This window comes from Parasteatoda tepidariorum, chromosome 2 (assembly GCF_982258835.1).
Source record: "Parasteatoda tepidariorum strain Cologne lab strain chromosome 2, Ptep-v5.0, whole genome shotgun sequence".
Classification (NCBI taxonomy): Eukaryota; Metazoa; Arthropoda; class Arachnida; order Araneae; family Theridiidae; genus Parasteatoda; species Parasteatoda tepidariorum.
Genome location: NC_141756.1, coordinates 48,254,027 through 48,280,871, shown reverse-complemented (window position 1 = coordinate 48,280,871; position 26,845 = coordinate 48,254,027). Strand labels below are relative to the sequence as shown.

Sequence of the window (26,845 nt, the reverse complement as noted above, 5' to 3'; positions counted from 1 at the left end):
GAAAATGAGTAAAATGTATAAGGGTAAAATTAATACTTAACCATTTATATAATAAAGTGAGCATGGTATTGATCCAACTAATGCTGAAACTTGATTTGAATAAATTGACTTGTTTCTTAGGCGGAAAGTAGTGAAACTCGTTCAAATTTTTTCAAAACTTAGTCATTTTAGAAGAATTTAGCACGTTATCCAAATAATAAATTTTTGGCTATTACATTCACTTATTTGATGGACTTATGAACACAATTTTCAATTGCTAATTTTTTTTGGAGCTATATAATAGTCTTATGTAGCAACTATGTATGGTATTCAATCACGCAATGCGTTCAACTGTGTTTATTTATAATATATTATTTATCTTACCTGGGATTATTTGAATACGGATATGGTGGGAGGAATTTTCTGTTCAGAAAATTTACTTGATTATATCCCAATAACACTACAAACCAACCGTAATGAGAAATAACAGGTAAGAATAGTAAGAACCTAATGAGAAATAACAGGTAGTAAGAACATTTAGAAATGGCAAACTGATAGATTATTATTGACTTCTTGAAATTTTTAAATAGGAAAAAAATTAAGACACACCCATTGAAATTTTTCTTGCATTTATTAAGCATTATTAAGATTATTATTATTATTATTATTACATACATTTATTAAGATTTCATACATTTAATTTTTAAAAAAAAGAAAGAAAGAAAGAAAAGGGTTTTTCTGTTGTGAAAGACAGAAAGAAAACCACAGCGTTGTCATTTAAAAGGAAACCACATTCCTGTAACTGTTAAAAATGGCAAATAAATAGAAAAGAATACAGTAAAAACATTTGTTTACATTAATATATTTTTACTAAGCATGAATTTATGTAAAATATAATGAGACAAAATTCTGCGAATGAGTGTCCAGTGAGATCTAGTGCCCAGGTTTAAAAATAAGACCCTGTCACTCCCCAGTGGGCGTCGAAGACCTCTAGGGTCACTAAAAAAAGTAACGCTCTCTCTTTTTCAATAAATAAGTACAAAGGAAACATTCACTACAATAAATGACAATAAATGGTGATTTTCTAGGGAGAAATTCAGAAACACAACCTTATAAAGCTCAGGTGTTTTCTACCTGTCGACCGGGACCAGTGGCGTGGTCTTGTAATCCAGCTGCTTGGAGGTCTAGGCTGTAGGACGGCTTGAGGTTGGGAGTTCTGTCCTCCGTTCGTCTATGTTGATCAGGCGTCCGCATTAAGCACGATGTCGATATGGTGGAACCGGAGGAGTCCGGAGTTACCAGGTCGTCTAAGGCGGAGCGAACCGGCTCAGGCCGGAAACGGAGCAGGCAAAAGTTCCCGCATCATGCAGTAATGGGATAGCGCTTGTGAATAGAGATTGGTTGGCAGCCCAGTCAATACAGTCGGACACAGTCTTTTTTTAATCAAATTTTTAGATTATTTCTCTTAATTAAATTAAAAATAATATGTAATTCATCGTTAAATTACTCAGATGTATAAATTTTCATTAATAAGAAAAATGTAATAGGTGTGTAAATGAATGTATATAAATGTAATATTATCCAAATTTCTGGATTGGCGACGCTACTTATTAATATGCAGTAGGTATATATTAAACTTATATAAATGTTAATTTTTATTAACAATAGCCTTGCGTAAAATATTGCAGCGATGTATGGTTTCCAAACATGCATTGCGTACAACTGCACATATTTCCAATATTTTATCTTTCTTACTCGGGATTATTTGAATATATGGTAGGATAAACTTTCGTTCAGATAATTTACTTGATTATATCCCAATAACACCAAAACCTAACCATAATGAGAAATAACATATAAATTGCATGAGCACACTTATAGACTTTTATTGACTTCTTGAAATTTTTCAATTGGAAAAAAATTAAGACACACCCAACTGTAATTTTTCTTGACATGTACTTACTACGTATTTAATTTTAAAAAAAAGAAAGAAAACTTTTTTTTTTTTTTTTTTTTTTTTTTTTTTTGCAGTGAAAGACAATGAGAATCACAGCGTTGTCGATAAAAAAGGGAACCACATTCCTGCAACTATTACGCATGGCAAATAAAAAATTTATAAAATAAAAACATTTGTTTATTTTAATATATTTTTACTAAACATGAATTTATCTAAAGTAGATAATGAGACATAATTCTGAAAATGAGTGGCCAATTATCTAGTGCCCAGGTTTTCAACCATGGCGCTGTCACTCCCCAGTGGGTGTTGAAGACTTCTAGGGTAGAGATGAACTCGAGCTCGGTTCCCGAGCTCGTTCAAGCCCACAGAAATTTAATCCAAGCTCACCTGAGCCTTAGATGCATAGGATTACTAAGAGCCTTAAATTTGCTTGGTTTTACTCAGCAGGCTTGATGATAATGGCAAGTGGCATTAGAAACAACAACAAGAGGTATTTTTAAGGATGCATTGAAAAAGACTTATCGCCCTATCTTGCTGTCCTCACCTGTGACTAACTTGAGACCACTCTTTAATATTTACGGCGGCAAACGATGCACAGTGAATATAATTACTTTTTCAAAACAAAGAATAAAATTAAATTAAGAATTAAATTAAAAATCGAGGATATATAAGTTTCAAATAACTTAATTCAATTACTTTTTTAAGGATTACCAATGAACAGGTTTAAAATTTGCAAACTAGGCACAAAAAACACTCCAAAAATTTTTTTTTGTCACTATATCGACTAAGTAACAAGCTCAATAATTTCTTTCAATTACATTAAATTCAGAGCACTCCCTATATTATTCTTGCAACTTTTAGTTATTGTATGGTTTATTTACCAACTGTTTTTACAATAAGGTTGCACATTACTTAAAAAAATTAATTGAAAAAATATCGATCTTTAATTAAAATAATATAAACTGACAAAATTAAGATTTAATGACTTGAGAGGAAAAAAAATGTTTTTCATTAGATTATTATTAAAAATCTTAGTAAATATTCTTAAAAAGTAGAGAGTGTTTTGGGAACGGAAAGTGGTTAAAAGTGAAGTTGAAGTATTAAATAACTTACTGAGGAAAAATAATGAGCAGAAGTAGAAATTACAATTTTTTAAATTATTTACTATATTAAAAAAAAAAGTGTCGATAATCGTTATTTTACCACCAATCAAAATCATGACTCCTTTTTCACTTTGCGGTCAACTAAAATAAAAAGCAAATGATCGTTAATTTAAAAAAAAAAAAAAAATAGGAAAAAACGCTTTTATTCTATTTCTATCTTATGTAACTAACGTATGTAAGGAATGCAAATAATTTTACAGACTAATTTTTAATTTCAGCAAATTCCATTGTAGTAGATAATTTTTCATAAACTTAAAATTGTAAAACATTCTTTACTAAAGAACTATCTTATGTAAAGAATGCAAATAATTTTATAGAATAATTTATAATTTCAGTAAATTTCATTGTAGTAGATAATTTCCTATAAACATAAAATTGTTTCACCCCAATTTAGTTGATTAAATTGTCTCATTATTGATCTAAGAATCGAACATAAAAGATCTTTATGCTTGCATTTTGTAACTATGTTTGTAATTAAATTATCCTTCTTACATAAGATTGGCTTAATAAAATGTTTTTTTGTTATATATATATATATATATATATATATATATATATATATATATATATATATATATATATATATATATATATATATATATATATATATATATATATATATATTGATTTTGATACCACTGAAACAAATCACGCACTTTCTTTTTCAATGAGTAAGAACAAACGAAACATTCACTACAATAAATGACAATAGATGGCGATGTTCTAGAGAGAAATTCAGAAACACAACCTTATAAAGCTCAGGTGTTTTCTACCTGTCGACCGGGACCAGTGGCGTGGTCTTGTAATCCAGCTGCTTGGAGGTCTAGGCTGTAGGACGGCTTGAGGTTGGGAGTTCTGTCCTCCGTTCGTCTATGTTGATCAGGCGTCCGCATTAAGCACGATGTCGATATGGTGGAACCGGAGGAGTCCGGAGTTACCAGGTCGTCTAAGGCGGAGCGAACCGGCCCAGGCCGGAAACGGAGCAGGCAAAAGCTCCCGCATCATGCAGTAATGGGATAGCGCCTGTGAATAGAGATTGGTTGGCAGCCCAGTCAATACAGTTGGACACAGTCTTTTTTTTTTTAAGAATCAAATTTTTAGATTTTTTTCTTTTATTGAAATTAAAAATAATATATAATTCATCATTATACTCAGATGTATAAATTTTCAATAATAAGAAAAATGGTATAGGTATGTAAATATATATGTATAAAAATATAATACAGAAATTTTGGGGATGGCAGCGCAACTTATTAATGAATAGTAAATATTTAATAAAACTGATAATGTTAATTTTTACTAAGCGTATATTTTAACAAATATGTTTTTAGAATAGAGTTCGTCAAAAAAAATTATTGTTAGAAACTTATTATATATAGTTAAAAATGAAAAATAAAAAATAAAATATTAATTTTTTCACTATTTAACTACTAAATACTTTTTTAATTTCATTTCGATGAAACTGCGCGTATTTCATACTTATTTTTTTAATCAAGATTAACAGTATTAATAATCATAGCTTCTTATTACAATATTAAATAAAAATAATAAGACAATGTGCGATCAGCTAGCCTAATACAATTACATATCTATCCATTAAGTTATCCATAAGTATTTCTGATATTTAAAAATTAATTTTACATGTGTGAGTGGTATATGGAAAAAACTTTCACTTCTATTATCTCTAGTTTAAGGACAAAGATTTTTTACATTTAAAATAGGAAAAAAAAACTTTTAAGTCTATTTAGTCAGATATATTTTTTTAAAGAATAAAAGACATTGATTTTTTATTTTATCATTATAACAATTTTACAAACATAAAGTTGCTTTTAAGTAAATTAGAAAAATTAAAACAGTTTAAAAAATATAAATATTACACTATAAATAATTCAAATCTATGAACACACTAGTATTATATAGTTTTGCATAAAATGTAAGCTGCTGCATAAATCAAGACGAGTGGCATAAAAAGAATAAATTAGTTCGCTAAATAAAACTGTGGGAACTTATTTCAAAATACAGTTAATACAAAACTTTATTTTAAAAATCATTCCAACTGTCCAATTTAGTCACCAAACATATCATTTTATTCTTTTTAGAAAGATATTTCATCAAGTAGCTTAAAGATAAAAGAAAAATTAATACTGAAAATAATACTACACGTCAAGTTGTAATAAAAACAAAAGAGTTGTACAAAATAATTTCACTTTATAGCACTAGAGGGCAGCACGTTGATACAAAAAATATTGTTATTTTAAACCTTGGCGAGTTTTAAACTATGAGCTTTAGCAAAACTGTTACAATTATTTTTTAATATTAAATAGAATGTTAATTAAATTAATGGAAATACCTTACGATATTTTTGAAAAAATCTTTCTCCGAAATATACTGAAAAATAACATTAAATATTCTTTTAATAAAAAAATTTTTGAGTCAGAAATTAAATTTTATATCTTTGATAATACAGTGACATCTATTGATGACGAAAAAATTTTTTTATAGAAAAAATAAATTTTAATACATGCGAATGAATATTTAATTAATTTTTTTTCTGACTCACCAAATCGAAACGCTTGTTAACACTGATGCAAAATTGTTATTAAACATACTTTTCATACTTTTTTCATTATATTGTATTAATTTAGGAAAATTAATGAAAAATATTACATTTAGCAATTTAATAATTTATGGTAAATAGATATAGCATCGAACACTGGTGTCTTTTCTATATTAATGGTAAAGTCTTTCGAACATGGCTCAGTTCCAAACAATAATTGTTCAAATTTGAATTGTAATTATTTGCAATTATTAAATTCTGACATAAACAATTATTCATTAATTAAATTTCTTTAATTTACAAAATAAATTTTTGATACGTTTTTTAATATGAATACAAAAAAGAAATTCTAACTACATTTATTTGTTAGTATAAATATCAGACATCAGACTTTTTTTAGTAACTTTTAGACGGTTTACTATAATTAAAAAATATAATTATATAGTTTTGTTTGTTATTAGAGCTTCAGAAAAAAAAAACCCATATAAAACGGCCCCTGGTGTCCCCTCTACGTCTTAAGATTAAATTCAGACAGTTTCTAAGGCGAGTACTACTTAGTATATTAAGTGAAATACTATAAATTAATATGTAACAGCATAAATAATTAGCAAAATAGTATAAATAAGTGTAAATACAAAATTGAACTTTTTATACTTTAACTTCAACAATTTCTGATCTATTAGTTCTATTGACATATTGTTGGTTTCATTCGAATCAGCATATCAGAATACATCGGAAAAAGTAGCTCATTTATCTAAATAATAATATTTAAGTCTACTCGTGTACTTTTTACATCTTTTTTTTCCCCAGGTATATCAAGTGTCCGAATATTCTGATGCTAAAAATGATAAATGCTAAAAATTTGAAGCTTTTTCTCAAAGTGCACAAATTATTTGGTAGCTATAAACAATCATTGGCGCCAATATTAGTATGGCGATTATTTTTTTGATCTTCTGAAACGAATGTGTGTCTTTTCGGTATTAATTTTACTTTTTGCTTCTAAATTTGTGCTCCACGGCAAAATCATAAAATTAAATTATAAGAGGAAAGAAAATATAATATCGGTGACCAACTCATCGATATCGGTGACCAACTCATGGGTTTGAGAAGAAAAAAAGTGGCTACTAGGTCATTAGTGTCTACTGACTACCAGCTGAAAATTTTAATTTTCAAGTCCACCCTTTACTACACATGTGTTTATCTCACCCATCCACGCTCCAACAAACCCCAGACTCTAAATCTTATTAAAAAATTTTATGGAAAATAATTAGTCATTTAAGCAGTTGTAAAAAAAGAACCTAGTGTAAATTTTGTGTTCTAGTATACTATACAACTAGACTGATAACGGAAGAATTTTTTGAAAACTTATGTAAAATATTTCTGACCTTCCTTCTCAAAATACGACTCAGTCACAGCTTTCTTTAAATTTCGATGACTGACCAAGTAGTTTTAATTTCAATATCCTCTGATCCGAAGTTTGATAGATGAAAAAAGTTTTATCTTAGTATATAAAATTAATTCCTTTTCAGAAATGACAATAAGTGTTTGATTTCACAAACCAGAGGGCATTATAAAATAAAATAATAAATTATTTATTATTCTCCGTTATAAATTATTCACCACATTTACTATATTCGGAAAAATTCCAAATTATTTTAATCTTTTACCTACATATAATACGTTGTTGAGAGCTATGACAATACAAAAATAATTCATTAAAGTAATTTTTTTTTAAAAATGTATAAACAGTACTAATATTTTTTTAAGTCAATTTTAGGAGAAAGCAATATTCAACTAAATTTTAAGCTTAAAACAGAAGAAGTCTTAAGAATGTCAAGATTTACAAGTGTTCATTATTATTGCAGATTTCTTTGTTTCCTTATTTTGATATGATATTATAGTCTGGTAATTCTTTTTCTCTAGGTATTTATGTTTTGAGATTACTAACTTACGTATTCATCTTCACACTCTTAATGATGCATTATTTAACATTCATTTGTATTTAATTTTTTTATATATACTAAAAGAAATTAGAAAATTCATTCATGAAAAACAAAAGTAACCTTTAATGGATGTATAAAACATTTTACCAACGAAAAAAAGCAAACAAATCAAATTTTTAAAAAAATCTAATTTTTATTTCATATTTAACAATAAAATATAATGAAGTGAACAGAAGGTATTTGTATACTAATTTATGGCAAATGAGGAGTGAGGAGAAAAAGTGAACAACTTGAATAACTTTTGATCTAATAAACGGATTTTCACGTACAAAGAATAACCTTCATGGTTTAAAGGCCTTACCATATATATGCTAATTCCTTAGTGCTGACGAAATCTTAAATTACGAAATCAGACGTAAAAATGCAATTTTGCAGATTAAGCAATACCTTTCGACAGATCAGGAGTTTTGATTGTAAAAATATAAGTGGTAGTCGCAATCCAGAAATTAAGGAACCAACAGTTTAAACTTGATAGCAGTCAAAATTTTGCAATGCTATAAGTTAAGTTCAACTTTTTGTGTAGGACGTTATATCTCGAGAAGCTTTTAACCAAGTCGAAAATAATTTTTACGCAATTATAAAATTCATTTATGAAAAAAATAACTAAATATAAAAAATCATTTTTAACAATTATTTATTATTTTTATCCTCTTATTTAATAATAGTCGAAAATTTTTTCAATCCTAAGGTATACAAGTTTTTACACTGTTTTACAAAATGCAAAATTTGAAAGAAATCGGTAGAATACTTTCAGAGTTATTCATCTTTTAAAAAGTCGTAAATTTAAAATTTGATTTCTTGTGAAAATATATACTTTAAAATGATATAAAAACTTGTATGCCTCTGAATTTATATCTTTTTTGACAATTATTAAATAAAATAATAAATAGTTATGAAAAATATTTTTTGCATTTTAAAATATCTTTGAAAAAGAGAATTTCATAATTGTATGCAGAAATCCTTCAGTTCGCTTAAGAAATGTTCAAATTAAACAAAATACGCATAAAGAAAAATTAACTTAAAGGGGAGAAAATACTAATCACTCTCCTGGCTTACTATTGGGATCACATTTTCCAGATTGTGACTATCCTCACATATTTTGGGGAATCCATCAAAAAATGGATATTTATTCAGAGGAAATACATCTTGGTGTCTGATTTCGTAAGTTAAAGTATCGTCCTCAGTAATTTAATAGCATGTTTAAGCTTAGACCTTCGGATCATTAAGATTAAGTTCTAGTGCGGAAAAATTTTATTATCAGATCAAAAGTTATTTACGGTGTTTACTTTTTCTGTGCATGGTACATCTAATATGAACATAATGGTAAAAAAAAATATCCTAAGACAGAACAACAGAAATGTGTTGAAAAGCAAATTGGCATGTTTAACAATTTTTATTCAAGCTGGATGCTTTTCTTCCAGGAGCACCTCTGGTAGCTCTTATGAAAGTATTGGTTACTTTACTTTTTTGTAATATAACTTCATTCTTATCCTCTGAGGGATCATACCGTTTGGTTAGCTCTAATAAATGCTTCAGAAGATGAATAATTGACATTTTTCGAAACTAACACGATTGATTTGTAAATCTGTCGTGACTACAAGACCTTTTGTTGCGTGGGGTGTGCTATCCATATCGTCTGACCAGGATCAAAGTGACATTCCTGTACCATGGGAGATAAAAAATATAGCCTTAAAAATTGGGCTAGGTGCTTGGCTATAGTTGGGTGATGAAGAACAGAACAGATTGATATAAAATATCTTGAGATTAAAAAAATGAATAAATTTATGAGCTTTTGTTCAAGCTAACCACGCTGGACACTTTCCTTCAAATAGCATCTCTTCAGAAAGGATTGATTTCTCTACTTTTTCTAGTACTGCGTCATTTTTATCATCTGAAGATTCACAATTTTCATTTATGACCGACGGCTTTATTTTGTTGCCTGATTTAGAAGACAGAGTGCAATCTTTTTCCTTTGTCATTCCTTCACTCCCAATCTGTGAGTTTCCATCTTCTGGAAAACTTGCATCTCTTTGCTTATGATTAATGATTTCTGTTACAGTAACAGATCCATTAAGTCTTTCTTCTTCTGTAACGGAAGTAGGGAGACTCTCATTGGTTCCTTTCGATTCGAGAAATTTTCCTTCTATTTCAAACCGAGAGATATTCCTTTCATCAGGTGGTATCAATCCTTCCTTTTGTAGGATTCTGAAAGCCATGTGTTCAAAAATCTGTAATAAACCGATATTTAGAAGGAAAAAAAAATTGTTGAAAAAGATTATTAAGACAAATATTTTTCTAATTATTCAACTCATAGTTCACCTTCAAGTTAAAAAATTTTTTTTAAAAGTTTTTTTTAACAGTGGTTCGTAGATACTTGGGGTTTTACGAAACAATTTTAAATCTAACATTAATTATTAAAAAAGCTTTCCGACATTTGATTCCGTAGTACAAAAACTATTTAGAGGGACGGATGTTTTTTTACATATACAGGGCATTGAACACTATCCGCAAGCATATATATTTCTTCTAATTATTATTATTCCTATAATTCTTATAATTATTCTCATAATAATAATTATTATTATTCTCATAAGAATATATAAGAACTATAATTCTTATAATTATTCTCATAATAATAATTATTATTATTCTCATAAGAATATATAAGAACTATAATTCTTATAATTATTCTCATAATTTAATATTATTTCTTCTAAGATCTTGTACTGTCTTGATTGTTTCGACATTTTTCTGGGTAGAAACTAACACTTAGGTGGCAATGAAGTAAAGCTATCAAAATTAAATATAAGCTACTTACCAAAACACTTAGTTTTGGTTACTTTTTCTTACACAAAAAATGCCAATCTAGAATTTTAGGTACTTTCTTGAAATTTGAATTCTTAGTTATTCTGACTGAACTAACTACGCAACAGTCTTTGCAAAAATGTGCAACAAATTGAATGCAATACGTTGAACACGCATTACATCGTAATTCTGGTCTGCAGTTTATTTAAGTACTTAAAATGTATCTTTAATGAATAAAACGACATTGATGTCAACTGGGCTAAGAAAAAAGAAGCTTGAGTTATAATGAAACGGTATTGTTAAATTTTAAAGAAATAACGCATGCAAAATAAGTGTGCCAAATTGGCTTTTATTTTTATTTTCCCCATTGTGTATTTTTAAAGTTTTTTTTTCATAATCGAAGGATTTTCATGTTTGTTTGGTTAATTTCTTTATAATTGCTAATGTTATTATAATTAGCATTTGTTTGTCTACCCCTCTTCTAACAAGATTATAAACAATTTCATGCTAAATATTTTATACTTATAAATAAAACTATAAATGCTTATAAGTTACATTTGCCGAGAGTACAGAAAACTAAACTAGTGTAATTTTCTACTTATAAATAAAGACTTTTGTCTGGAACGCAACGGTCAAACATGTTATAACACCTTACTTGTTTTACATTTTCACCAGTTTTGGCACTGCATTCAAAAAACTCGAGATTTAAACTTCTAGCAAATTCATAGCCCATCTCATATGATACTTCCCTTTGATCCTGAAGATCGGATCGAGCACCAACTGTCAACAAAAAAGGAAAATTATTACAATACCGTCATTCGGGGCTACTTTGCGCAAATTCGAATTTGTCATTTTTCAAGTGCTGCTATTCAGTATTATGTTTATTTCACGTTAAAAATGTGTGGAATTTGAAGATAGAAGTCTCTTCTATTACTACAAACATTTTTTCGAATTTTAAAACAATCTCAGAGTGTGTTTCGTTCATCTAATGTCAACAACGAATGAGAGCTTTCAATACACCTCTGATAGCCCTCATTGAGTGGTCTTATTAATCATAGAAGTGGAATGAGAGCTTTCAATACACCTCTGATAGCCCTCATTGAGACGTCTTATTAATCATAGAAGTGGAATGAGAGGTCTCAATCCATCTCTGATTGGTGGATCAAGTGAAGTCATTAGTTTTGAAACATACAAAGCCGACACTCATTGAGAGGTCTTATTAATCATAGAAGTGAAATGAGAGGTTTCAATACACCTCTGATAGCCCTCATTGAGGCGTCTTATTAATCATAGAAGTGGAATGATAGGTTTCAATATACCTCTGATAGCCCTCATTGAGACGTCTTATTAATCATAGAAGTGGAATGAGAGATTTCAATACACCTCTGATAGCCCTCATTGAGAGGTCTTATTAATCATAGAAGTGGAATGAGAGCTTTCAATACACCTCTGAAAGCCCTCATTGAGAGGTCTTATTAATCATAGAAGTGAAATGAGAGGTTTCAATACACCTCTGATAGCCCTCATTGAGAGGTCTTATTAATCATAGAAGTGAAATGAGAGGTTTCAATACACCTCTGATAGCCCTCATTGAGGCGTCTTATTAATCATAGAAGTGGAATGATAGGTTTCAATATACCTCTGATAGCCCTCATTGAGACGTCTTATTAATCATAGAAGTGGAATGAGAGCTTTCAATACACCTCTGATAGCCCTCATTGAGAGGTCTTATTAATCATAGAAGTGGAATGAGAGCTTTCAATACATCTCTGAAAGCCCTCATTGAGAGGTCTTATTAATCATAGAAGTGAAATGAGAGGTTTCAATACACCTCTGATAGCCCTCATTGAGGCGTCTTATTAATCATAGAAGTGGAATGATAGGTTTCAATATACCTCTGATAGCCCTCATTGAGACGTCTTATTAATCATAGAAGTGGAATGATAGGTTTCAATATACCTCTGATAGCCCTCATTGAGACGTCTTATTAATCATAGAAGTGGAATGAGAGCTTTCAATACACCTCTGATAGCCCTCATTGAGGCGTCTTATTAATCATAGAAGTGGAATGATAGGTTTCAATACATCTCTGAAAGCCCTCATTGAGAGGTCTTATTAATCATAGAAGTGAAATGAGAGGTTTCAATACACCTCTGATAGCCCTCATTGAGGCGTCTTATTAATCATAGAAGTGGAATGAGAGGTTTCAATATACCTCTGATAGCCCTCATTGAGACGTCTTATTAATCATAGAAGTGGAATTAGAGGTTTCAATACACCTCTGATAGCCCTCATTGAGAGGTCTTATTAAACATAGAAGTGGAATGAGAGGTTTCAATACACCTCTGATAGCCCTCATTGAGGCGTCTTATTAATCATAGAAGTGGAATGATAGGTTTCAATATACCTCTGATAGCCCTCATTGAGACGTCTTATTAATCATAGAAGTGGAATGATAGGTTTCAATATACCTCTGATAGCCCTCATTGAGACGTCTTATTAATCATAGAAGTGGAATGAGAGCTTTCAATACACCTCTGATAGCCCTCATTGAGAGGTCTTATTAATCATAGAAGTGGAATGAGAGCTTTCAATACATCTCTGAAAGCCCTCATTGAGAGGTCTTATTAATCATAGAAGTGAAATGAGAGGTTTCAATACACCTCTGATAGCCCTCATTGAGGCGTCTTATTAATCATAGAAGTGGAATGATAGGTTTCAATATACCTCTGATAGCCCTCATTGAGACGTCTTATTAATCATAGAAGTGGAATGAGAGGTTTCAATACACCTCTGATAGCCCTCATTGAGAGGTCTTATTAAACATAGAAGTGGAATGAGAGGTTTCAATACACCTCTGATAGCCCTCATTGAGACGTCTTATTAATCATAGAAGTGGAATGAGAGGTTTCAATACACCTCTGATAGCCCTCATTGAGAGGTCTTATTAAACATAGAAGTGGAATGAGAGGTTTCAATACACCTCTGATAGCCCTCATTGAGACGTCTTATTAATCATAGAAGTGGAATGAGAGGTTTCAATACACCTCTGATAGCCCTCATTGAGAGGTCTTATTAAACATAGAAGTGGAATGAGAGGTTTCAATACACCTCTGATAGCCCTCATTGAGACGTCTTATTAATCATAGAAGTGAAATGAGAGGTTTCAATACACCTCTGATAGCCCTCATTGAGACGTCTTATTAATCATAGAAGTGGAATGAGAGGTCTCAATCCATCTCTGATTGGTGGATCAAGTGAAGTCATTAGTTTTGAAACATACAAAGCCGAAAAAAATCAATATTTAATTGTGAAAAATGAGAAAATAAAACACTTAAGGCTAGTATTTAGAAAACTTTGGGATTTAAATCATCAATAAAACAGTTCATCTGCATATGAAATAGAAATGCTGCACTGCTAATACAGATTAGTTAATTAGAAGAACTAATAAAAGTGTAAAAACAGCTTTCGGTAATTCATTTAAAATTTAAAAAAAAATCAAAGCCAAAATGCCAAAAAAGGAATTACAATTAAGCCAAAAGTTGAATCAAAATCAAACTTAAAAATTAAATCAAAATAAAAAAAAACTTTATAGTTTTCTATAAGTTAGTTCCTTAAAACAGAAATGTTTCAATTTCTTATAAGTTATTTTTTGGAAAACAAAAAAAAATAATACCCTTTGGGAAAATGTGCGTTGTTCCATTTTTTTCATGTCACTATACCTTTGACTAGAACAACTTCACTACAATCATAAATAAAGAGTTGTAAAAGTCTATAAAAAATCAGGCTAAGATAATCATTATTATAAATGCAGCAAAACAAAGTAAAAAAAAAACTCTAAAATTATTATCAAACAGCAGCTGTCGCCATAACAACGCATGCGCACTGTTTTCTTTACTCTTGAATATAGTTGAAAGGTATGATGACGTCTAAATAAGGTGCGCACGCCATCAAACTCCCCCCCCCCCCAAAAAAACACTCATTTTGCCAATGGGTAAAAATGTGCAAAAAAAAAAAAAGTGTAACAGTTATAGGTGATAGATTTGAAATCTTATTACCAAATTTTAAAATTATGGGAGAATTCATATTTTTTTATCAATTCATTGTTTTCAAGTGTAAATATATATTTCAAAAAAGTAGAAAATAAGAACATACTTATAAATATAATGGTGTCTGGAGAATAATCGTGCACTTCCCAAATCCATTTGGAAAGCTCTAGAAACGAAAATTTGTTTGTAACATCATACAGCAAAAGAGCACCTTCCATTGTTATAAAATACCTAAATACGAAGTGAAAAGATTATTTTATTTTTGGATTAAGATATAAAAAATCTATTCAAACTGTAATAAAAAGGTGTTCCACCACCCAATCACCACCCTTAATATAGATTTCTTTGTTAAAATTTAAATAAAAATGAAGATAAACATTAGAAGTAGTAATTTAACACTTAAGCAAAGGAAAAGCAAAAAGGTAATCAAATCCTGAAAAATGTTTATTGATAAAAGGCAAATTGTGAATATCTAAACAAACTGGATTGCTCTATAAGAATTATAATAGGGAATTTCAGTTATTTGAAACACTTTCAAACTTCTTTTAGCATTTAAACCTGTTTCAATTTTTTTTTATCTGTATTTCGATTTTTTTTTATTGTATCTGAATAATGAATGATGAATAAAGATTTATTCATTAGTCAGAAATATTATGAATAAAGAATAAATCATTCATTATTCGTTATTCAGTATCCTTTATTCGTTAGTCAAGAATAACTGAATAATTTCACTGGTCAACAAAAATGGGCACGGAATACTCCAATTGACTACGATTATGACAACTACAAATAAAACGTTAATCCTTTTCAAGTATATTTATTTAATGTTTGAGAAAATTTACTTTTGTCTAACATAATGCATACTTTTGAGAAATGGTTACATGGCAAAAAAGCGTTTAATTTTTTAAGTTAAAATTTTATTTAAAAATTTAAAATAATATTATCGTTTGCTTTCAAAAACTATAAAAATTGCGTTTTATAGATTTTAGAACAAAATTTTAAAATGAACTTAAGTAACTAAACTGTTATAAACCTACTTTTTAGCACAACTAAGTATGTTACGCTGGAGTAAGTTAAAATAACATAAAAATAAATAGTCATACTTGTCTTAGTTTTATAGTTTAATTCCTAAAATAAGACGTTTAAGAGCAAACGATGTTTTGCATCTCGTTATAGACAAAAACATATCGATTGCATTTTTTGCTGGTTATTCAAAATCTTATTCAGAAAAATTAGTCATGACTAATGAGTTTATTCATCAATCATTATTCAAAAATTTTTATACATTTGCATAATGAATGATGAATAATGACTAAATTTTCATATGAATAACCATTCAGAATAAATTTATTCTGAATAAATTTAGTCATGAATAAAATTTTCGTGAATGATGCCCATCACTGGTATTTACTCATCTGATATTACTATCTAAGCAAATGAGTATGTTTCGTATGTTTTATTTTAAGCTAAACCGAATGATATTAGCCACAAGTCGATAGAACAAATAGTTGAAAGGGTGCAAAGGTTTTCATATCTGAAAGGTATTTTTTTCCACGTACTTAACTATACACTTTGACTTTGCCATCTGAACATGTTATGTATATTTTTCGATGTAATTATTCATGCTGAATTAGAGGAAATTATTTCCGAGAGGATTGGGTTAACAGTTTCGAAGTCATAAGCGCTTTATATATCCAATTTTGCACTTGCACCTATTTAAACATCTTGCATTGCTATACAGGCAAGTGATGTATTTTCTAATTTGTATATTTCTAATATGTATTTTTCTTACATTTAATCGAATGCGTCCAAACACGAATCAAGAGGGCTAATATTTCAAATGCTTAAATGATTTTTTTGTATCTGTACTATTTTTGAATTGCGCTTATTACGAAGAAATCCTTTATAACTGAAAAATTATTTAACCTTTCAACTCGAATCTTATTTTATTCAATTCAGTAAAAAAAATTTCATCAGAAAATGACCTTACATGTTCATATAGCCTCTAGATCTGTTCTAAGTCATGCCAAAGTTTGTACTTTTTATACATAATGAAAACGTTTGCCCCTTTTAAGGTGCAAGCGTTACATCATGGACAAACAAAGTACATCATGTACAATACATCACGTACAATACATCACGTACAATACAATAAAGAGGCAAAATTGCCCATCAAAAATCATACTTAAAAATAATATTTCTTAACTTACCCAATCGGTATATTTCTATGTTTGTCATTAACAGAATGGTTACCAATATAAAATGTTGCATCCAAGTTCTGTACTTTAATTTTACATTGTTTACCATGAATTCGGGTTCTTTTTTTGTATCCTACGAAGTAAAAATCAGTTAGCGCGTGAGTGACTTATCACATCTGATACGATTGAGTAATGAATGCAAAAAATCATATCCTTAAACAAAATTGCGTTTAAATTATAACAATTTTCAACATGTTTTTCTTTTTTCAATAATGCAATGGAATCTTTCGTTTTACGAACACTTAGGTGAAAACTGAGAAAAAATACCGGAAAACAAAATTTGAAAATAATTATTACATATTTTATTGATTTGGAGAATCTATTTTTATTTCTGTGTGTTTTTGTTTTATTAAATTTAATTGAAAATTGTTAAATTTGAACGTTTTTTATTGCAGCCAGACCTTTACCAAGCTATCCATATATATATTTCTCTTACACGGCGATAAAAAAAGCCTCATTACAACTCCCCGAATGGCAACGCTAGAAAATCGACCAATGATTGCCGCTAAAAATGTCACATGCCAAATCTAGGTCAGGTGGCTCAACATATAGCGCTTTTAAAAACGGAAACTGAAATAACCAGGGAGAGCATAAGCTAGGCAGAAGTGAGTAGTCTTTGTCTATAGATCTTTATTTTAGTATTTTGTCGAAAGCGTTTTTTTTTCACGAATTTAAATATTAGGAATTTATTTGACGATTTTTGATTTATATCACGAATTTATTTGTTTTACAGGAATTTATTTGTTTTACTAGAATTTATTTGTTTATGCAGGTTTTTCCATTGCAATTCACTTATTCAATTTTTAATAGACTTAATTATAGTCAAAATTTTAACCTTTTTAAAGAGATATTAGTTTTAGAAATTTTATCTTAAGATTTAATACTACAGCACATTTCTAATAGGTTTAAGGAATTACATGTCATTTATTTGAATACAAATTTTTTTTAATGACTTAGTATTTACCAAAAAGATGTAATTTTTTTTTTTAAAAAAAGATTGCTATATGGATTTGAATTATTGCTTGAAATTGTAGAATTTTGTGCATTTGCAATGTACCTAAGTTAGTAGCGAGCGAAGCGAGCTTGGTTTGCGAAGCAAACCATATAAGATTGCGTAGCAATTTTCGGGTGTTGGCGAGCGTTAGCGAGCAGGGGGCTCAGCCCACTTGTATATGTTTATTCTACATAATATCTATACTGTTTATTGTAATGAAGTTATATACCCCCGTGCGTGTAATCACAAATTGTCGAGGTCTCAACAGATTTTGGCTCTTTTACAAAGCTTATTTTGGCGAAAGATTATTTGCTGAAGAAATTCACTCAACACGTGTGCAACTCATCTTCTTTTCATTAAAATAAAAAGAATATCGCGATTGACAGAGAACAATTGTTAATGATACCACAAACGGATGTTAAAATGAAAAAACAATATTTTAATAGATATTTTTTTAAATTTATTGTCTCATGTAAGACATTGATTTAATTTTAAAAGATCTAAGCAAAAAAAAAAAAAAAATCTAATATGTGTGAAATCTAATATGTAGCACAATAATTTGATAAGTGTAATGACAAGTGATTATATATGATTTGTGATTATTTATAGTGATTATATATAATTATAATGACAAGTGATTAAACAAGTGTTATACATGCTCTTCAAAAGAATACATGAACTGTTTAACCTAATTAATTTTACTGATTCATATTTATTTTTAATATTAAATTCAAAACATTTTATAAAAAATTGGTATTTAGTAACTAGTTTTTTGATGTAATACAAGTAAAGTTTAAAACCGAAAAATTCGTTCATTATTTTACTCAAAAACTATCAATGTTTTCTTTCTAAAATCATATTTTACCTCTTTAAGTTATTCATTATTAAAAACTAGCCCTTACTGCTTCAAATTAGGTGCAAATGTTTTATTTTTAGCAATCATGTTTACATGCATTCGTCATTCTTACTTTTTTTTTAATGAGGATATCTTTCACATAAATGAATATATTCTTCATATAAAATAAAGATTCTTAGCTTATTTGTAATTAAATAATCTAGAAGTTAGATTTTGTTCAAACGCAAAGAATTGCAGATGTCAATATTTAGTTATTTTTTTATTTCCAATGAGCTGCACAATCAGACTTGCCGATGAGCAGACCTAATGCGTTCTCCAGAGGTGGTATCCACTCTTTCATGACCACCACAATGGGTGAGATACCGTTGGTCATGTTAATTTGGACGTCTAGTTTCTGTCATACTAGATGGCAGCACCGAGACTCTATTTGGATGATAAAGTGCACTAGGAATTTAATTTTGCCGGAAATGCCAAGAGCCAATAAGGCACTCCAGGGATCTTTTACATGCCGCATAATCATACGACATGGCCGCTGAGGATTTTCTGCATCCCGAAAATCCGTTGTCTGGGCCGGGGATCGAACCCGCAGACTTGGGCTCAGAAGGCCGACGACAAACCAACTGCGCCACCCAGCCACTCAATATTTAGTTATAGTTGTTATCAATAGTGTTTTTAATTTTTTTATTTTTACTTGATGCTTTACAGTGTGGCGTAACTACCACTACGATTATTAAACATCAATTCACTAGCATATAAGACTTGCTAACTTGACTCCATCGTGAGATACCTTTGATAGATGAAAGATGGTCAATACACCTTTCCCCACATTGGTGACCTGCGGCAGTGATATGATCACGACTACCTCGATGTATTGTCCAAATTGAACAGTTGACTTGCTATTTGTGACTGCTCCACCGTCCTCCTCGCGCTGATGCTTCTCAGTCTAATTTTCACACAACGAGATACTGCACACACTCGAAAGCTAATAGCAACACAGGAGAGTCCTCACGCACAACCATGAACTTAATACAGCTCTCATGGCTAAAGCTCAAAACCAGGTCACCTTATTCCATTCCTCCCGGTCTTTCACAGATACAGCAACTAGTGGCATCCGCACCTCGAATTCTAACCCTGATAAAATTCTGGTGGGGGAGTATTGTGGCATAACTACCACTACGATTATAAAACAACAATTCACTAGTATATAAGATATGCTAACTTGATTCAATCTTGAGCTACCTTTTGTTAGATGAAAGTTGGCACGGTAAATAACGCCTTTCCCCACAACAGAAAAATAATATTTTTCAGGCATTACAATAAATAATTTAAGAACTGCTGTTAATGAGGTTTCAGGAATATTAGTGGTTTCAAATTTGTTATTTGTAAAAAGACCAAATGCTTTAAGTCTATGCTTGGGACAAGTAAGCAGTACTATAGTAGATAATTATTCTTTTCATGCCAAATGTTTCAAAAGATTTTGAATAAGAATTTATACGAAAGAGAGAATACGGATGTAATTACCGTGAAATTCTCCAGTTAGATATGCTTCAAGTAAACTTGTTTTTCCTACCACTAAAAAATAAAAGTAGTTAAATAAAATATAAGTAAATAAAAGGAAAATACATAAAATATTATCATTATAAAACTGAAAACAGAAAATCCTTATCCTTATTTTAAAATGTTCATACTTTCACGTATGAAGTACCAATCTTTATGTTTCAAAAGGTTTACCTCAAATATGTCAAATTCAATTGTCACATAGTCACCTGTTCGTTTGCAATAGTAACTAGAAAACGAGTTATGTAATGGAATTTTAAAATATCAGTAGAAAAATGTAACCAATAAATTTTATACAACTTTATATAAATTAAGTTACAAAGATAAGATTCTATGACAGAATAAGTTCATTTTTCCTTTTAATATTTGATAAGATTTTTCAATTTATTTTTATACACCTACTTCACTTTCATCTTCATTTAGTCTTTTTATCTACCTCTTTTTTTTTCTTTTTTGCTTTATTCTCTCCCATTACATCAAATGCCTCAAAAATAACTTTTTGGCCATCCTTAGATATCAAACCAAATATCTTAGAAATATTAAAGGCTCTTAGATATCAAACCAAATATCTTAGAATTATCAAAGGCCCTTAGATATCAAACCAAATATCTTAGAATTATCAAAGGCCCTTAGATATCAAACCAAATATCTTAGAAATATCAAAGGCCCTTAGATATCAAACCAAATATCTTAGAAATATCAAAGGCCCTATAGATATCAAACCAAATATCTTAGAAATATCAAAGGCCCTTAGATATCAAACCAAATATCTTAGAAATATCAAAGGCCCTTAGATATCAAACCAAATATCTTAGAAATATCAAAGTTCCAAAGATATCAAACCAAATATCTTAGAAATATCAAAGGCCCTCAGATATCAAACCAAATATCTTAGAAATATCAAAGGCCCTTAGATATCAAACCAAATATCTTAGAAATATCAAAGGCCCTTAGATATCAAACCAAATATCTTAGAAATGTCAAAGGCCCTTAGATATCAAACCAAATATCTTAGAAATGTCAAAGGCCCTTAGATATCAAACCAAATATCTTAAAAATATCAAAGGTCCTTAGATATCAAACCAAATATCTTAGAAATATCAAAGGCCCTTAGATATCAAACCAAATATCTTAGAAATATCAAAGGCCCTCAGATATCAAACCAAATATCTTAGAAATATCAAAGGCCCTTAGATATCAAACCAAATATCTTAGAAATATCAAAGGCCCTTAGATATCAAACCAAATATCTTAGAAATATCAAAGGCCCTTAGATATCAAACCAAATATCTTAGAAATATCAAAGTTCCAAAGATATCAAACCAAATATCTTAGAAATATCTAAGGCAAGAAATATTAAAGGGGACAGTTACTCCTCACAAAAAACAGGATAGGACTGGAAATACATCGACAAATCTATGTCTAAAGCAATTAAATATTCTGCTAAGTTAAAATAAAAATTAGGACGCTTCCTCCACTGGCCGCAATTTAATACGAATTTTTTAAAATTTGATTTCTCAGGAACTATTCGTCCGATATCGCCCAAAACTTTGCATTTTGTCAGAAAAAATTACATCGTTTAAAATGATGTAAAAAATGTATACAATTCAATTTTTTTCGATTACTATTAAATAAAGTAATAATAAATATTTACTAAAAGCTTTTTTTGCCTGGAATCATCTTTGGATAAGCAAAGCTTACAATTGAGGGCAAAAAAGTTCCCAAAACTTAGTTTAAAAAGTTCTCAAAACTTAGCGGAATAAAATGAAAACCAATTTAAACTAACATTAAGGGGTCGAAACTTTGAGCAACTTTCCTGACCAAAGAATAGGGACCATATTTCCCAGATCGTGTCTACCGCTTACATTTCAGTGATCAGAAAACCAAATCGATCGAAGAAAATATATTTATTCAAAGAGTTTTTGTGTCTGATTTCGTAACTTTAAATATCATTTGCACTAATTAATAAGCAGATATGAGGTCCCCTCTTTGAACCATTAAGATTGAGTTCTAGTACACGAAAATCCAATCATTCGATTAAAAATTATTTAAGGTGTTTTTTTTTTTTTTTTTTTTTTTGCTCTGTACAAGGAGAAAAAAAAAACTCGATTATTATCAACTGTTTAACTAGTAAAAAAATACTATTTCGACCATTTTGCCGATTGCCAAACTGCTAACACAGAAATGAAATTTAATGTGCTGAAAGAAAATGTGCTGAAAGAAAATGTGCTGAAGAAATAAACGCTAATTCTCTTTTATCACTTTTTTTTAAAAAATTCCAATTTGCTTGAAAGTTATTGCAATTTGCAGTATTTTTTTTCGTGCTGTTTTCTTAAAATTTTTGCAATAAATTATGATTATTTATTGACTGTTGTAAAGAAATTTCTCACTCGAAATCATCATTTGGTCAATTGAAGCCAAAAATAACGAGAACAACAACAAAAACGAATAAATATAACACAGCAAAAGAAGAGAGGGAAGGATTTGATGTTGCTAGATATTTATTTAAAATTTTTAAACGGGGACATAACTTAAATACATTAATAGAATTGAATTGATAAATCAGTTAAATTTAAAATAGTGAAAATCGAATATTTTCCCCTTAAATTGCGGAATGATTTGAATTTCACCGTGAATTGTAGTTTCAAAATATATAATCAAAATATCAATATAATATGAATAATCAAAAACCACTATTCACGGGAAAACAAAATTTTTAAATAAAAATAAATCTCTACATTTGTTTCATTGGATAAGTTTCATTGGACAAAATTTCATTGTTCGAAAGTTTAATTGGATAAAATTTTTGAAGCCTAGAAAAATAACCTGCTTCATTCTTGACAGTGTGCGTCCTAAATTATATATTATAACCTTCTCATAAGTATATTTTCGTCAGAGATTTTTCCTGAAAATTTATTTCCTCTAATTTTTCTTCAACCATCAAACATTTAAGCGAAAACTCTATCCGAAAAAAAAGGAAACACAAGAATTGTTGCCAGTCTCTCTCCATAGCTTTCGTCATTTTAATACTATTAATCCAAATAAAAATATATATTGAGTTATTAGTAAAAATGCAAACATTTTAATAAGTCAGCATTCTTACAATAACTCAGTTGTATGTGATAAATAAGTTAGTTTTACAGTGCAGTAGTTCAGGAGACGAGTCAGTTTTAAACTAATTGGTTTATTTCAAAAAAAATAAAATAAAATTTGAAATTTATTAGCATTAATATAATTTCAAAATAAGATTAAGATAAACCGACTGATTTCGACACAGATTTTTTTTTTAAAAAAAAGGATACATATATAGATATAAATTACAAATATATATATATATATATATATATATATATATATATATATATATATATATATATATATATATATATATATATATATATATATATATATATATATATATATATATATATATATATATATATATATGGGTCATTCTCACGAAAACTGTCATTTTTCAGTTCATAAAATCCCAAAAAAGTAAAGTGAATAAAAAGCTCTGAAATTTTTTATATTAATAGAAATATGTAATGGCATTATAAAGAAAGTATATATCCTATAAATTATACTTAATATTTAAATTAATTAATTTTTTAAATAATTAATTTATAATTAATTAATTTATAATAATTAATAATTAATTAATTAATTTAATAAATAAATTAATTAATTTAGAAAATAAATTAATTAATTTAATAAATTAATTTATTAATTTTCTAATTTATTTTTCAAATTAATTAATAAGTAAATTAATTATTTTCACTATTTAAAAAGTGAGGAAATGACACTAATAGTGAGGGAATGATATTTTATTTTAATACATGTTTTTATCTAAGTTACATCTACCTAAAGTTTGAAAATGATAACATACTAGACTTATATATTTAATAGTTTTTACAGGTTTAGGATATAAAATTGGCTGGCACGATTGAACAAAAAAAATTTAATAATATACTCATCTTGAATCATTCCCTCACTTCAGCGTCATTCCCTCACTTTATACACTATTGAGGGAATGACGAATTCAATAAAATTAAAAAATAACAGTTAGGCCTAATTAATTTCTGAAGTCAATCACATACAATTATATTCATACAACAAGGCAACATATAATTATCCACTTTCTCGATGAAGTTGTATTTTATTTTAATCTAAAAAATGACATGAGGGAATGACAAATGTAAAAAATTTTACCTGGTTTGATTCATTCAAATTTATTCCACAGCAACGCTTCTTTAAGTTGAAGATGGAAACATACTGCAATTTTGTTCTATGATGCCAGTTGTTAACTTCTGAAGTTCTTATTAAAATATTTTTGCAGGTGATAAGAACATTGTTGCGAGGGAATGACGCGAAACACTGGGGACAAAGTTTAAAATAGTGCTGTGTTAATATATTTATCAGAAATTAAATTTAAAATTGATTTTCTGAATTCTATATTTCAGTATTCTGAAATAAAAAACACGAATTTGTAAAAAAAAAAATTGATAATTTTATTTTTATTCTTTAGTTAGCTTGCATTCTGAAGGACACTTTCCCTGAATTTTTTTTTTTCGTAAGCTGTAAAACAAACATAAAATATACTGGGGACATGAAAATGCCTGTTTCTGTGAGAATGACCCATATATATATATATATATATATATATATATATATATATATATATATATATATATATATATATATATATATATATATATATATATATATATATATATATATATATATATAATATAAACATATTTATAAACATAATATGACATATTCTATATATATATATATAAAATATGTCAAATAGTAATGCACTTTGAACTAAACTTCCTGTATTTTGAACTAAAAACTTAAAAACATTTTTAAAAAAATGAAATAGAACTAATTACATTGTTAAATATTGAATTTTTTTTAAATAAATTTTAAGCTAGATTAAAATAACAAGTAAATGGTTTCAGCCTCAAATGTCAAGCATACAAAAAAAACTGTTCTTTCTAAAAATTGGACATTAAAATTTTAAAGAGTTTTTGAGTATTATTGAACTAAAGTTCAAATATGGGTAATAATAATAACGAAATCAAACTTTCCGATTTTAACTCAATCAGATGCCATGAAGAATTGCAAACAAATTATATGTCTGCTGATTACTACTTTTCAGTTATTTTTGTGTATAAAATAATGCTGTTTTTATGACAAAGATTAATAAAGCAATGCAAAATCACACTTGCAAAATGTTAATGATAAGAATATTTTTTATCTACAGACACCATTGCCCTATTTGAAAGAAATTATTACTCAATTTAAAGATAAGGTTAAATAAATAAATAAATATTATTAAAAATATATAAACTTACATGCTTCTCCAATCAAAGAAATATTGAATCTATCTTCAGTACGTGCATTTCTATTGCCCATTTTGTTTCGTAAATCGGTATTATGATTCCCACTTAGTACAAAGTGAAAGTGAAACTAAAATGACATTTGTTTCACTTCTACATTGGTAATCGCAATTTCTTACTTGGTACTTAGGGGAAAAGTTAAGGAAATATGAAGGAGTCTCTTGACTGCAAGAGGGATTTTTCAAAGTGGTTTTGATCGTCATTTGTTTACTTGCTTTGGCTAGTCCTGTTTTAGTTCCACTGACTTTAATTTTAAAAAAAAAAAAAGAAAAAAAAACATCTTCCTTTGTTTAAGTCGGGGTGGGGGTAGTTTAAAATAAATTCGAAGTTTTATTTTTTCTCCAATCAATGGTGTTCGAAGTAAGGGGGTCTAAAAAATATTTAACCAAACATACAGCAATCAGAGTCATCTTATGAATGACTAAGAACACTAAAACATTAAATCTGATAATCTTATTTTATTGCATTATTAAATTTTTTACAAAGAAATATTTTGTGAAGAAACTATTAAAAACAATTACAATACTAGACATAAAAATAAGTTGTAAAATCATTTTAAAAAATAAAATTTTACCACAATATCCTCATAAATTTACATAAAAATTCAACCTTCGATATGATTTGAAATTTTGACCAGAAAAAAAAACATCTTTCCCATTTTATTATTATTAATGTTATTATAAACAGATTTTCTTTTCTTTCCTCCAGTAATTACTCTCATTTCAGGGGCAAAAGAACTGCCCGAGTATTCAAACACTTCTCCACATCATTGTTTTTAACTGATGTTTTGGAATTTTTAAATGTAGAGCTGTGCATTGGTAAGTTCGCGAGAAAGAATCAAAAACTCAGAACAATGCAGGTTTCGAGTTAAATTGTTAAACGTTTAAAGCTGTTATTTTGTGTTACACTCATATATATATATAATATAGAATTTCTCATGCGAGTATATGAACTGATAAGCTTAAAACACATGTTTCTTATCAAGTTTAAGAAGTAGAAGTCGGTCTCTCACAAAGAGCCATAAAAAGTCAAGATGAACCAGATAAGGCCAGATCAAAGATTATTTTCTGAAGTTAATGGGCAATAATTTGTCGATGAAGTACACATTACGATAGTCCCAAAAACTTCCCAGAACCAGAACGGGGCCATCCTTTTAGCGAATCAAAATCTCTAAATTTTATCAATTGTATGACGTTTCATGAAGATAAGAAGATCCTTGCAACCACTCCCTCTCAGAACCTCCCTTTAAAATCTCGGGA

The 26,845-nt window shown here is 28.7% G+C and overlaps 1 protein-coding gene and 2 non-coding genes across 3 annotated transcripts; 2 read left to right on the top strand and 1 right to left on the bottom strand.

The window, feature by feature from the left end:
• Positions 1-1,119: 1,119 nt before the first annotated feature.
• LOC147815741 (signal recognition particle RNA) lies at positions 1,120-1,417 on the top strand. Its single transcript, XR_015432169.1, has one exon.
• Positions 1,418-3,878: 2,461 nt separating this feature from the next.
• Positions 3,879-4,176, top strand: LOC147815740 (signal recognition particle RNA). Its single transcript, XR_015432168.1, has one exon.
• A 3,648-nt stretch (positions 4,177-7,824) lies between these two features.
• Positions 7,825-25,666, bottom strand: LOC122270421 (uncharacterized). The gene is made up of 6 exons (XM_071178127.1): positions 25,542-25,666; positions 20,143-20,193; positions 16,724-16,844; positions 14,620-14,744; positions 11,120-11,244; positions 7,825-9,887 (listed from the first exon to the last, which is right to left on the bottom strand). Exons 1-6 carry the CDS (start codon positions 25,600-25,602, stop codon positions 9,456-9,458), a joined length of 915 nt encoding a protein of 304 aa, XP_071034228.1. The 5' UTR covers positions 25,603-25,666; the 3' UTR covers positions 7,825-9,455.
• Between the last annotated feature and the right edge of the window lie 1,179 nt (positions 25,667-26,845).